Source organism: Eubalaena glacialis, chromosome 2 (assembly GCF_028564815.1).
Source record: "Eubalaena glacialis isolate mEubGla1 chromosome 2, mEubGla1.1.hap2.+ XY, whole genome shotgun sequence".
In the NCBI taxonomy this organism is placed as follows: domain Eukaryota; kingdom Metazoa; phylum Chordata; class Mammalia; order Artiodactyla; family Balaenidae; genus Eubalaena; species Eubalaena glacialis.
Window position 1 is genome coordinate 6,006,337 of NC_083717.1, and position 14,933 is coordinate 6,021,269.

At 46.0% G+C, this 14,933-nt stretch overlaps 1 protein-coding gene across 3 annotated transcripts in view; it reads left to right on the forward strand.

The window, feature by feature from the left end:
* RSU1 (Ras suppressor protein 1) overlaps positions 1-13,792 on the forward strand; it is a 195,822-nt gene extending 182,030 nt beyond the window's left edge. For all 3 annotated transcript variants that reach the window (XM_061181554.1, XM_061181553.1, XM_061181555.1), the window contains one exon: positions 13,217-13,792. In XM_061181554.1, coding sequence (XP_061037537.1) covers positions 13,217-13,319 — 103 coding nt within the window. In that variant the 3' untranslated portion in view covers positions 13,320-13,792. The remainder of the gene's footprint in view (positions 1-13,216) is intronic.
* The last annotated feature ends 1,141 nt before the right edge of the window (positions 13,793-14,933 follow it).

A 14,933-nucleotide genomic window follows, 5' to 3' on the forward strand; every position in this document is an offset into this window, starting at 1 on the left:
TTTTATTTTATTTTTTAAATTTTTGGCTGCGTTGAGTCTTCGTTGCTGCGTGTGGGCTTTCTCTAGTTGCGGCGAGCGGGGGCTACTCTTTGCTGCGGTGCGCGGGCTTCTCATTGCAGTGGCTTCTCTTGTTGGCGGAGCACGGGCTCTAGGCACGCGGGCTCAGTAGTTGCGGCTCATGGGCTCTAGAGCGCAGGCTCAGTAGTTGTGGCGCATGGGCTCAGCTGCTCCGTGGCACATGGGATTTTCCCGGACCAGGGCTCGAACCCGTGTCCCCTGCATTGGCAGGTGGATTCTTAACCCCTGCGCCACCATGGAAGTCCCAAAAGTATTTTTTTTTAAATCCTCCATTCCTTTTTGGAATATGTTTTTTCCCCAAAACTCAGAAACATGAAAGTGAAACTAAAGGAAGATTGGGATCCATAGGCTCTTGTACTCTTGAGCTCTCCTAGATGTTTTTCTCCATTATTTTCTTGACAGTTGTTGGGCTCATTCCCAAGTACCACTTTGTTTCTTTGCACACAAAAGCCTGACTCCTCCTCTACTGCCAGCCTCTCCTTACTGCTGGTCAGTAGTTTACATATTGCGATCAGGAATGGAGGGAAAGCACAGATCAACTTGATATGCCGTGTTCCAGGGATGGTAGGGTTTGGCACTTGAGAGAGAGCCCAGCTTAGGTGAGGGAATTCGGCTTTGCTGGGGAAATGGCAAAAGGCAGTGACCAGAATTGACTTGCAGGTGCTGCTTCCTGAGGTCCACCTGGCGAGAGCCTCATGGCTAAAGCACCACGTGGATGCATCCACCTGTAGGTAGGTGGATGTTTTCTGCTTTTGATTCCTGAGGTTATTTTTTTTGAAACCTCTTTGCTGTGGAAGTAGAACTTAACCTCACAGAAAATCCATGGACAGGCGAGAGGCAAGTAATACAGTGCTGCCTAGAATCTCAGGCGGCATGCTGTAATCCAACCCGAACATAGGAGCAACCTTGGAGATGTGAGGTTCCACTTAACATGATTTTGCTTAAGGGTAAATTAGTTCATTTAAGCAAAGTGCTATACAAGTTTCATATGTAAAACGTGCAGGTTCCATTCAGATGCCCAACTGTGACCAGGTTGAAGCCATCGCTCATAGTGTTTGATCTAAATGGGTTCTGGTGCCTTCTGATTGCCCATTCAGTGTGCGAGGTAAGGGGTGGGTGTCAGCCTACATGCCAGATGGTTACCACCCCTGTTTAAGTCCAAATGCCCCATTGTCTGTCTAGGGAAACACAGATTACCCAGTCACCGGATTAATTCCAAAGCCTTCTGCATCCTAATTCAGTGTTATCTGCCACGCACTCTGGAATCTGTAGGCTAGCACTTAAAGAGCTGTCTCGCTTTCCATCGACCTGACCATGAGTCACCTGCCGTGGTCACATCGTCCAGTCACCTGGGCTGAGAGAAACTGAGAGGGGAAGACGACCCCAGGAGCAGGGAGTCCAAATTAATAGCCACAAAGAGGAAGAGGAGGAGGACGGGTAATAATACCTCTAGATATGCTTTTACCATCTGTCCGCATCTGAAAAACAAAAGAAGAGGCTTCCCTGTTGAGACACTAGTATTCCAGTTCTGTGACACTGGCTCTGTATTTGTAGCATCATTTATATCTAGAACCACAGGACAGATGTGCCCCCCTACATGGTGGCTTCCGTTCAGGCTTAAATGAGCAAATACAGAAAACGCCACGGAAGCTTCCTGTGGAAATGCTGTTGTATAGGGTGTGCTACCTGAGTTTGGCTATTATGATCACTAGCTTAATAACTTAAAAGGTCGTTAACACCAAGCCTTTCCTCAAGAAACCACGTGTGGCCAGGAAAACACCTATCTTTCCATGATAAAAAAAATCCATTCTGATTTTTAATTTGTCCAAAGGAAAGGAAGAAAACCCCAGTGTTTTTATAATGTTCCTTTTAACTTCATTCTCTCTCATAAGCTATTCCTGTATTCAGCTAGTTATTACTAATATCAAACGACGGTTAATATTCAGTAAAACCCACTGTACTGTAAAGGAGTTTAATGGAAACCCCTGGTCACACAGTACTTTGAAAGAGAATCTCCACAAGAGGCAAATGGACTGAGCTCCCAAGCAACTTCACAAAATGGCACCGTGATGCATTTACTCTCACCCTCACCCTTTCAGCCTCAAAAACCCTGCAGAAACTGGGGAAAACACATAAGAAACTGATGCAGGGACCAGAATTTTGTAACAGAGGATAACTGCCCCTAAAGAGTAGAAGACTTGCCTTGGCCTTCACAGCACATTTTTTTCCAGGGCACAGCTCTGAATGGGAAGCATGTCTGTCATCGCTTGATGAGTATGGAATTGAGGAATGAGTCAGGACATGTCCCTTGGCTAAGACACTCTTTCAGTCCACCAGTAAATGTTTATTAGGTGACTCGTGTGTGGCAGGCCCTGGAGGGACAGAAGGATTAAGACAGTCCCTGCTTCAGAGGCGCTAATGATCCAGCTGGGAGGATACTTGCGTAGTTGGATATTTCAGTACATCCTAGTAAGCACAGTGATGTATGCTTTCATTCAGTCAGTCAACAAACATTCATCATGTGCCCATGGCATACCGGTCGGAGAGGATACTCAAGAAGACAGACAAGGTTCCTGCTCTCTCGGAGTTAATATTCCATTCAGGGAGGTGGCAAACAACAAGTAATCAAGATAATTATATTGTGACTGTGGGTGTGAAGGAAGTGAATGTGGTTAAAGAGAGAGAATGTGGGCAAAAAAGACCTCTGTTAGGAACTCACATTTGAAGTAGACCAGAGTGATGCATCAGTCAGGACTCAGCATTCCTTGGATTGCAAGAAACACAAAGCGTAAGAGGAATGGAGATTATTTATTTTATACTACTAATAATCCAGCAGTACAGTAGACTTCAGGCATGGCATGATCAAGGGCTCAATGTCACTGGACTCCATTTCTCTCCATCTTTCAGTTCTGCTTTGTCTGCTAGCTTGTCTCCCAGGCAGGCTCTCTTCACAGAGGTCACCATGGCTGGCAGCAGATCTGGGCTCCCAATTCAACTCAAACAGAAAAGGAAGGACTTTTCTTCCCAACAGTGTGCACTGAGGTCCTAGGTCTTTCTCTGGCTGGCGCAGGTTGGCTGCAGGCTCATGTATGAACCAGTTTCTGCACCCAGAGTAAAGGGAGAGGTTTGAGACTGAGTTGTTCTGACACCAAAGTTGGGACAGCATAGCCATTCACATCCAAGGTATTGAAGCTCTCTGTGTGCATTCCCTCACCTGTGAAATGGGGATAGGAAGAGTGCCTGTCTCAGGGAGACCTGGAGAAGAACGTTCGGGCAGAGGGAATAGCAAGTACAAACCTCAGAAGTGGGCAGGGGCCTGATTTGTTTGCACATGTGCTGGAGATTGGGAACATGGAGGGTAGTGGCCGAAGAGCGGAGAGAACTGGCCAGCAGCTGGACCATGCAGGAGCAGGTCAGCCTTTGAAGGATTGTGGTGGCGCCATGTTTATTTTATCTGTTTCCACTTAGAGACATAGTCCTATCAGGGCATCCACAGAACTCCCAGCTGGGTCCTCACCGCCTTTTTCCAGGGAGTGCATAGGTGCCCACTGCTGGCATCTACCCTACTGTTTGAGTAGCTGACCAAAACCACCACTCTTCTGATGGACAGGGTCTCCAGCTTTGTTAATACCCTTAGCTGGCTTCCAGCCACGTCTTGCTGGCCTGAGTTGTGCTGGCATTATTTGGGGTAACTTCCCATGTTTCTGCTTTGGTTCATTTTGTGTTGATGTTATCATTTAACACCTAGAGGGCAATCTTATTGTCTTTAAATTCAGGTTTTTGGGTGATGCTTCACTCTCGCCCTGACTGTCCTATCTCTCCAGCCAAGTCCGTATTGGCAGGATATGAAATTTAAAGTGGGTTGTATGATATGGACAAAAGCAATAATTTGTGATTTTACAGTATTAACATCCAGCTGTCCAGATTAACGAATCTATTAGATAATTACCGTTTAGCTTGTGAGAGCCAGATTCAAGTTAGTGAATTTTAATCGTTGTGTTTTCTTAGGAATAATTTTTGGAGGGATTAAATGCACATATAGAAATATTTTCTCCCTTCCTTGTATCTATAAGTAGGTTTGTATATCTGTGTGTATATTACAAACACATAGACACATACACGGTTGGGTGTCTCTTTTTCAATCTCCACATACTGTATCCCAAAATAATTCTTTTCATAAAAAATATTCCCCAATACTCCATGTCTGAATTCTATTAAGGAAGTAGCTTGTTTAGAAAACTTACCAATGCCCTTCATCTTGTTTCCTTTGCTTTTTAGTTTATTCTGTAAATTGCAACATTTAGCACTTTGCAGTTTAATTTAAAAGGATTACCTATTCTCTTAAATGCTTAAGCAGGGAAGCAAGTTGCAGTTATTGATTTTTCTCTGCACGTATTCTGTGAAAGCTGTATTTGCTCCTTCCCCAGGGAGCATACCCCCTGAACTGCTTGCTTGCTGGTGACAGCTCAGACCTCTGATACATAACCAAAGACCTTGCCTAATATCCTTGCAACTGCTTGGGGAATTTTTATTAAGTAAAAGCATCATTAGAGTAGACAGGATGATGAAGTTTAATGAGCATCTTTTGTGCATGAGATTGTTAGTTTTGCTTTGCCAGAATCCTCATTTCTCCCCTCTATGGGGCAGAGAGTGAGTCTAGAATGTATGGGGTATTTTTTAAATCCGCCTTACATTTCGTATTTTTGTATAGCTTAATATCTGTCCTAAGCCAGCTACAGATTCCTTTGGGCTGTCTATACAGATGCTGTTTACCACATGTATGTTGATAATTTCTTTTTACACTGTGTGTTGGGGACAGAGAGCGGTGAGGGTTATAATGGAGGCGAATGTAAAAGACACATCCTGGTGTTAGTGAATTTCATGGAACCACCTCCTGGAGGTTTCATCTCAAAAAATCATTGCCTTTTGAATTAATGAGACTGCTCATGGGAATATGGTAACTGTTCATTTTTTTTTTTCTTTAAGACTCAGCAATTTATGTGCTAAGGTTCTGTCACCAGCCCCTCAGAAGCTGCTAGATGGGATAAATAAAGGTACTGCAAATGCTTATTAATAATCTAGGCTTCACACTTTGTCCACAGATTTATTTGAGGAGATTTTAAATTTAGCATCCTACCATAAGATAACAGATTAGACACAAAATGATTTCTCTCCATTATTGTCACCGGCCATATACTTAGATTTTTCAAATTGGTTCTTTTCTTGGTCTGTATAAGGACTTTCCATGGAAACACCCAAAACAACAGGAGGGAGGCATATGACATGAGCAAATGACTTAAGAACAGCATATTGTACCTCTCATATACCTGGCATTCTGAAACATAATATTTACATAGCACACAATGTGTTTCCAGCAGTTGTCTTGAGTATGTAGAATACAAAAGAAGTGAAGTCCGCAAGTCCCCGCCCTCAGGAAAATGGTAGGCTGATTAAGAGGACAAAACTGAGAAATCCAGAAAGATGGGAGACAAGATGACTTAGCGCCTAAAGAGTTTGAACTTTGGAGTTGTTGCCTGGGTTTGATCCAGACCTTTTGCTAAGCCTCAGTCCCCTCATTTGAAAAGATAATAAGATAATAAAATAAATCCAACTTCCTTGGATTGTTGTGACAGTGAATGCTGATTGCATGGTGACCATATTCACCATGTGTCCTCATCCAGGTGTTCTACTGGTACTTGGAAATAACAGCCAAGAGCAGAAATCACTTTGTATCTTATGAAGGACTTAATGATGAAATCCCAATAACCCCCCTGGTATTTTGTGAAGGCAGAAATTGGACAGGGGCGGGCGGCAGGGCAGAGAAAGCTGTGAAAAGCCCAAAGATGAGGCTGAGATCTGAGCTACAGAAAGGGTGGAGGCTAGGCGTTCCAGGCAGTAGCAACACAGACCAGCAAAACATCGAGACCAGAGGGATCCTGGCTGACAGGAAAGACTAATCCCAGGCCTTAGATTGATTTAGTGTTAAAACATTTCGCAGATCACCTGCAAGGTAGACAGTATACAGATATTCCTGTTTTCCAGTGAAGATAACACAGGTTCTGGAAAGATATGGGACTCTAAGGTTACTTAGCTAATAGGTGGCAAAACTCACACTCCACCCACCTTTCCTACACTCCACGCGGCCTTCCTCCAGACCAGCCTTTCTGTACTCGGACCGTGAGCGAACAGAGAGAGATGAAGGTGGGTTAGTTAGGTGTTACATGGCATGTTCTGTGGCTGCTCTCTGATCCAGTGGGTAGTGGATGCTGTTTTCCATGCATAAACCGAGGAGAGAGAATTCCGTGAGTCATGTGTAGGACGCATTGGAGGAGGGAAGGAATCGGTATCAAGGAGACAAAGAAGAGGGAATTCGCCGGCAGTCCAGTGGTTGGGACTTGGCACTTTCACTGCGGGGGCCCGGCGTTCTATCCCTGGTTGGGGAAGTGAGGTCCCACAAGCCGCACGGTGTGGCCGGAAAAAAAAAAAAAAAGAGACCAAGAAGGGACCTGTTATAATAATCTAATGGCCATGTGGTATAGGCCTGCCTGTTTTAGGGTAGAAGAAAAAGAGAATGAATAAAATCATGAGATGATGGAAATAAGAGCAAGTACCATAAAGCAGCTTGTTAATCCACTGAGTCACAAACCTTTTGAGAAGCTGATGAAAGCTGTGTTCGCTTTCTGCTGAAAAATGCACATACAGCTTTGCTTGGAGCTTCAGATCCTACCCTGGCCCCAGGCTGAGAATGTCTATGGTAGAGAGCACTTCAATCAAACTTGATAAATGGGGTGACTGAAAAAAGAGGCAGGTGCCAAAATGACTTCATCTTTTTGATCCTGGAGGTCTGGAGACTTCAGAGGGACAGACCTGAGGAACTGGGGTAGGGAACTGTTGTATGCATTTGGTTGGGTATAATAGCTAAATGTCCAAGTGGGAATTAGGCATAGCAGGGATTGAAGATGGTGGTGACTTGGAGGGCTCCTATTCAGAGATGATCACTGAAGCTACAAAATCAGATGCTCTTTCTAGGGAAGAGGATAGAGAGAGCTAAAAGCAAAAACACAAGGACTGCAGAATTGTTTGGAGAAAGAATAAGAACCAAGATTGTCCATTGGAGCCAAGGGAGGAGATTTTTCAAGAAGGAAAGACATGGTCCCCAGTGGTCTTCATTACTGCAGGCATGAAGCGGTGTGAAGGTCTGCAAGAGACCCTTGGATCCAACAGAAACAGTTAAGACTCAAATGGATTTTTTTTTTTCCCAAAATGAAGATGCCCGTATTAAATAAAATGCACCTATCAATAATAGAAAAGCGTACATATCATACTACTCAATATAATATTTGTTGAGAAATTTACTCTGATTCTGGTGGGCTGGAATTGTTTGCTGTGCCATCTTAGATGTCACCAGGCAGGGGTGTTGAGTTGTGTGGAGTTTCAGGGGGCCAGTGCGCAGGCAGCTTTGACAAGATGCCTCTCAAGTGACCAGTCTGGTGACCTCTGCTGTCCATGGCATCATTTCATGATGATTTCTCCAGAGCTGGTCTTTGGCTGGGATTCTGCAGATGGCGGCTCAGGGCGGGGCCCACTCCCACAGGCACGAGAACGAGAGCCCTTGTGAGCCGAGGGATGCTGCCTCTTTCATCTCCCACAGCACAGAGCATCCGCAGGCATCTCACCTTGCAGGAGTCTCTTCAGCAACAGAAGCCTGTTCGTCAGACTCCTGAACGTAATTGATCCTGTCCTGTCACTTTAGATGGTTCTCTGTTCGTTTTTCTCCCCTCCTTGAACATCTCCCAATTATCCTCTATAGACCTCAGATTTCAGGGGACGGAAGATTTTCCAAGACCCTGTGCCACAGGTTCCCTCCATATGCTGAGTTGAGCCCTTGACCCTCCAGCGGCTGAGGCCCATCAGTGACCGTGAGCCAGGTTCCTCTGTCAATGCTCTCAAGCCGGCATGGTCAGATTTCAGTGCCCGCCAGAAACCTCCCCAAGAAAGGCTCTCCCCACAAGCTCATGAGGGCAGAGTCGATTTCCCGGCTGTGCTCTGTGCATGTGCAGAGCCAGGGTCTGAGAAGCAGGAGGAACTGGCCAGCTTAGCCTGAGTCGTGGGCCTTCGTGAGAGGCCAAAGGCAGCAGCTGCTGGTCTGGAACACCTGCTCTGAGCCTGCACACACAGGACCTTGTCCATGTCTGATTCATCTCCCTCCACAAGCCCTGCAAGGTAGCAGTTTTCATCATTTTGCAGATGAGGACGTCAGACTGTGGCAGAAGTTAGTCACCTTCTCAGTGTCACATGTCCTTTGGGGCAAACAGGGTGCAGGAACGCAGAGGCGAGTGGAGCCCCAGGACTGTTCTCCAGAATCCCCCATGCGGGATGCCAGGGCTCCTGTAGGGCGGGACGGGTACTATCTGAGCAGAGCACTGAGGGGACGTGCCATCCAGGAAGCACCTTGTGCCACGGTCTGAAGGGTAGTTGGGACTCTTTCAAGGTCGAAGAGGTGGAAGGTACGTCATGAGAGGAGAGTATGGGGTGATCAAAGGGACGGAAATCCATCCTGAAGGCGGTGGGCTGTATTGATCTATCTTGTTTTTCACCCTCTATTTTATGATGCTTTGGCACCTTGGGGGTCTTGCTGGCTGGGGAGACTCCCAAGCTAGCTCATTCCTAGAGGAGCAAACAGCGCGTCTGTTAGCGCATCTTTTGTATCCAAGCCAACCAACCCCAAACCCCTATCCTAACCACATCTTTTCTCTAACTCACATGCACCAAGCCAGTATTCCCCATGACCCAGACCCAGGTACTGGATAACTAGAGATCACTTCTTTAGCCCTGGGCTCTGAAATCTTAAATCATTCACTTCTAAACTCACTCGTACCCTGCCTCACCCCTTCCTTTTTGTGCAACCACCATAAAGGCTCTGGGCTTTGCTCTCTCCTGAGCTCCTCTGCCTCCTAACCAGCCCTTGTGCTTCCCCGTGTGGCCCTGCACACAGCTGCATGTAACAAAATTCTTTCAAAGGCACAGACCTCTCCGTCTCCTCCCTGTCACCTCTATGAATTAAATCCTGGGTACATCTCAAACATGGGCCATGACCGTTAGCTTCAGAGTATGGAGAGAGCCAGTCCCTTCCTGTCTCACTGTGGCAGAGAGGGGACAGTTGGCCTGCCCGTTTCCTCTCCCTCTAGTGGAAACAGCACCCGTTTTTCCTTGGGGACACTCCTCTGTGCCCTTTCTGCAACTTAGTTTTTAACTTTTCCTTCTTTTCAGTGAATTATTACCCCAGAATTTTTTTTTTTTCCTGCTGAAATTAAGCAAAATCCTCACAGACAGCCCCAGAGAGGATCACTTACTGTATCGTTTCCCTATTGCTACTGTTAACAAATGACTGTGATCGTTTTTTGTTTTTTTTTAACTTTTTATTTTGTATTGGAGTATAGCCAATAAACAATGTTGTGATAACAAATTACCATGATATTAGTGGCCAAAACCATAACCAGTGTACTATCTTACAGTTCTGGGTGTCGAAGCCTGAAATTTAGGTGTCAGCAGGGTTTTGCCCTTCCGGAGGCTCCAGGGGAGAACGCGTTTCCTTGCCTTCCTGGGGTCTGGAGTCTGCCTGCATTCCTTTCTCCACGTCAAAGCCGGCAGCTGAGCATGTTCAGATCTTTGACTCTGGCCCTCCAGCCCCCCTCTTAAAAGGACCCTTGGGATTACTTTGGGCCCACCCAGATAATCCAGGATAATCTCTCCATTGCAAGATCCTTAACTTAACCAGCTCTGCAAAGTCCCTTTTGCAATATAAGGTAACATATTCACAGGTTTCAGGGATTAGGATGTGGACATTTTGGGGGGGCCATTATTCTGCCTACTACACTTACTTAATTGCCTGGAGGCCCCATGGCTAATAGCTGGTGGAACCCAAGACTGGGGACCCTGAGATGCTTGTCCTTACTGCTCTGCCAGAGCCACGTCTCCAGGTGGGAATGGCTGCTCTCATGTATCCAATCTACAGATGAGAGTAAAGTGCCGGCTCTCATCTGGCCACACAGCTGGAGGAGGGAAAGCATCCTGCAGCGCAGGGCAGAGTCATACCCGCTTTGCTGGTGATTCACAGAGGAAGTGGGGCAATGCATTTAGCTCTGCCTTAGTTGCCTTCTTCAAAGAGGATTCAAACCTTTCTTCCAGAGATGCTTGGGGATTTGGCGTCGATAAAAAAATACCATATTCTTTTTCAGAGGAAAAAGGCTTAGAGAAGTAAAGTAATCATATAATTATCTTTTTTTAATCACTCTGACTATAACCCCACATCAGTCTTGTTTTTCCACAAGCCCTTGCGGGGCACGTCCAATAGTCCTGTCCTGGTGCCGGGCTCTTTTCACCACCATGGCCACCCTGTGAGAAAACGCATCATTTTTTAACAGATGAAGAAACTGAGGCACGGTGGGGTGAGCCTTGCTAATCATTTGCCCAGAACGAACAGCTCGTAAAGTGGCAAAATGAGGATTTTAAGCATCAAGTTCAGGACTGCTGTCTCCCGTCCGGCCCTCTGTAGCGAGTGACTTGCTGTGTAGCCCCAGGAAGGCCAGGCACACAGTGGGGTCTGAGTCCGAAAAGGCAGGCGTTGAAACGTTGGAACATTCCAGTTCCTTCCTGAAAAGAGGAGCTTTGCTGAGTCCCGAGCAGCTTTTGCACCTCCTTCTGAAATGACTTTGCTGGATTGCCGCCGTCAGGGCCCCGCGACACTGCCACCCTTTCTGGGAAGCTTTCCGTGCCTTCGTGTTCAGGATGTGGTCCCCAGCAGACCTGCATCAAGTCTTTCATCTCTTCTCCCTCCTCTGACCCCTTTATTTCTTTTGATACCGCTTTCCCAGCACCTGAGTCTTGCCGGGTTTCCAAATGCATGAGCGAGGGAGTTGTTTTTCTGCAGATTTTTGTAATCCTTAACATTTGATGCTGTCTGCGAGTAAAAATATGTATACTTTTTTCCTTTACGGGGATAAAAGTTTGGAAAATAGAGGAGAGACACGTGAAGCTGTAAGAAAGCGGTACAGTGGAAGCAGATGCTGAGACCATAGGTGCCTGTGTGAATGCACAGAACAGAATAGTCAGACCTTGGCTTCGGGCCAGGTGGGAGGAGCTCGGGGCATATCCCACTGGAGCGCTCAGCCCCTGCTCTTGGGGAAAGCGGCATCCTAGGAGGAGGAGATGGGCAGACGCTATGAGAGGGTAAGTTTGTCTCAGAGAGTGTGTGATAAAGGTGAGGAATGTAAGGGCCAGCTCTGCTTTGGCTCAGGGTTTCCTCTCCCTGTCTGGCGTATCTGGGAGACATACTGGAGGGGCAGGGGAAGGGGTGCACAGGTTAGAGCCTCCCACGTAATGCAAGGTCATCGTCCTATCTCCAGATCCTTAGCCTCACCTCTGCAGAGTCCCCTTTGCCCTGTAAGGTGGCAATAACAAGTTCCGGGGGGATTAGGACAGGGACATCATTGGGGGTTGCAGTGGCACCAGTGGTAAAGCCGGACTGGCTGAACCTTCCTTTCTGCCTAAACCAATGTTTCTTTCCCTGGATCCAGGAACCCCAGGTGTCCAGGGCATAGACTTTGAAGGGAACCAGCCGCTCTTTTTAAAGTCTAGGGGAGGGGGGCCTGTGTTGGTTTGAAGATCCGTTTTCCTGGATGGCAGGTTCTCTTGGGGGGGAAGATGTTTCTGGTCAGGGGTGCTGGGCAGGACTGGGCCTGCCTCTCCGTTCAATTAGCCACCAGTCCTCTAAGGGAACTTCTACAGAACTTGAACGCTGACTTGCAAGTGCTGATATTACCCGTCTAGGACATGCGGTACCTCCTTCACCCTCCCCTTTACCCAGAGAATGCTCCCAGCACCTGGCTGGACTTCACATTCTTCATCTTGTAGCTCTGTCTGCTGCCACATTCTGCATTCTGAACTCCTTGGGAGCAGAAACCCATCTTCATGACCACTGTTGGTAGATCCTGCTTGTTACTGCTTCTGAGGAGATGCTTGGAAGCCTCTGGAGAAGATAGACTCCGTCTGACCTGTCAAAACCCAGTGTCCAGCTTTCCCTAAGCGTCCAGTCAATTGGACAGCTCCAAGCACCAGGTCCCTCCCTCGGCCTGTCAGCCACAGCGTCAGTGACATGAAGAGCATCAGTGTATGCCCAGTGCAGGAGAGGGTGTCGATTCCCTGCGTGGATCCTAGAACGCGGGACACCTTGTACAGGAAGGTCAGTCTTTGTGTCTGCCCTGTTCAGTTAGCGTAAGGCAATTGCACCAAGTGGGGTCAGGCATTGCCTTCCCTCGGGAAGCACTGAGACACCCACCTGCCTCTCTCAGCGACACAGTTACATCAGTAAGGGGAGTTAAGGTTGAGCTGTATTTATCTTAGGGTGGCTTTTAATTTCGTTTAATCAGAGTTACTCATAAATTACCGATTAATTACTACCTGCCGTTGGGTTCCATCCCCTCAGCCGCGGAGCTAACTCCGCTCTGCGATGGATGCCATGGCTGTAATTGTAGGCTACTTTGTCAGCATTTAATCAGCGGTGCTTATTAACATGGCATTGATGGGTGGTCGCCATCCCAGCGCCGCCCATCACGGGTGAGCAGCTAGCGAGGGCTCGGACACCGTCGCTCTCTGTCACATCATCCGGCCCTGGGGCTCTCGGGCCGGCATGCTGTTCACTTTGCACTAAGTGGACACTCCATCTTTTCAGTTCGGCCCGATTTCTGTCACTGTCGACTTCAACACTCGTGGCCTGTGGAGCTTCAGTCCGGATCGGCCAGGCTGAGCGCCATGGTTCCCCTGGTCCTGGATCTCTCTTCCTTTGCTGATTTCACACTTAGCCCAGGGGGTGTAGGATTCCAAGAGACTTGTCCAGAATTGGACTTCATGGCATGGTGGGGAGAGAGAGAGAATGTGTGTGTGTGTGTGTGTGTGTGTAAGACAGTTTATAATTCTTAAATCCAGCATATGACCCAGAGAAAACAGGAATGACCTTGTGGTGTTCTTTGCCTTCCTGAATATTCCTGGAGATGAATCTGTTGATGAAAACTCTGCCAGTAGAAGCATATCTTGTGTTCACGAGGTAGATCTCACGGTGTCCCCTCCTCTCTCTTTTCAGCCTCTACGGCAGACACATGCAGGCAAACCCAGAACCGCCGAAGAAAAATAATGACAAATCGAAAAAGATCAGCTGGAAACCCCTGACAGCCAAGAACAAATAAGGGGTTGGCATGGGCTGGACTTCTGGTTGCTTCTCTCATTATTACTTCTGTTCTCTCTTTTTCTATCTCACAAATGAATACTGTGTGTGTGTTTGTTTTGTTTTTTTCTCTTTCTAGTGCTTACCACCTTATTACCTTTTAAATTCTTTTGGTGGGTGGTAGATTTTTTATAAGTTCTTCAAACCATTTCCATTTGTTTCCTTGAAATTGCCAAAGGCAGGAAACGAAGGCTTAATTCAGCTGCAAATTCCATATGAGGCACAGCTTTCAGCTCCTTGAATAGATGTTCACAGAGTTGCTGATTATGAAAAGAATAATTAAAATCATGTAATCATTTAAATGCCAGTTAACACTGTTCACCCTTCTGTTTATTCACATAACTCATTATATTTGCTTTATTAACAGTTTTCCTTCACCACCGAGATTTTATGTCAACTTACAAATGATTTTAATAAAATCTTGACTTTGTGTCACATGTTGCTTCTTGAATAAAAAAAAAAAATCTGATCTTGGATATACCCATTTTTGTTTACTTTTTTCCCCAAAATGATCTTGTCCACTTTTATTGGTTGTCGATGATAAACTCTGAAACTTTCCATGAAAGAAATGCAGCATTAAATCAGAGTTAGTTTCTTCTCACATCGATTTGTCAGTTTTTTTTTTTTTTTCCTTTGAGGACTGTTTCTAAATTAGGAAGGAGCAGAAAAACAAATCTCTAGGAGATTTTGCCAAAGGATTTTGGAAAGCAGCATTGCTTAGCTGAAGGAATGGTGACTTCTGCCAGTGGCTGGTCGACAAGAGCTGTGAAACAGAGAGAGAAAAATACTCAAGTGTGTTTCTTGTCACTGCAGAAAATCTGCTCATATCAGAGCATCCTTCTAAGTGACTGTGATGATGCCAAAGAAGTTGTGTAAATGTGCACACTCTATACCACACCCAGTGTAGAAACTGCAGTGGCAGAATCATTAAACAAGTAATTGTTTACCTCTGTGATAGGCAGCTTTGCTCTTATCTACAGTAATATGTATGTCAGTGGAAACACATCCAAGCAGAATGTTTGTGCTAAAAGGACTGCCAACCCTGGAACGTCTTAAAAGGTGTGTGAAGATGTAACATTCTCTCAGATGGATTGTCTGTATCTACCCCTGCATCTTCTTTTCTCCATCTCACAGCTGAAACCCTGAGACCAAGACCACTGGAACATAGAAAAAACCAGAATCAAAACACAACCAAAAATCCTGAGTTACTTAGGAAATGGATGCATTCGAATCACAGAGGTCACTACCGAAGGTCTATACTTCTTGTTTCTGGATAACTTCCTGATAAAACATTCACCATGGGAAGAAGAATTCCCAGGTGCCATCACCTGTTTGGGGATTTAGTTGATGTAATTTTTCTAGGTGCAATCTTTGCCTCAGCCTGAATTTTGTTAAATTTTTTTTAGCTTGTGAAATTACAGGAGGAAGAACAATACCTCTACTATTGGTGATTGGAAAGACTTCATCTAAAATTAAACTAGCAACAAAGCCTTAGTAGAACTACCACAATATAGTCTTTTGAATAATTTTTTTTTAAAAGATGAACACTCTAGATAGAAATATGGGCAATACACGT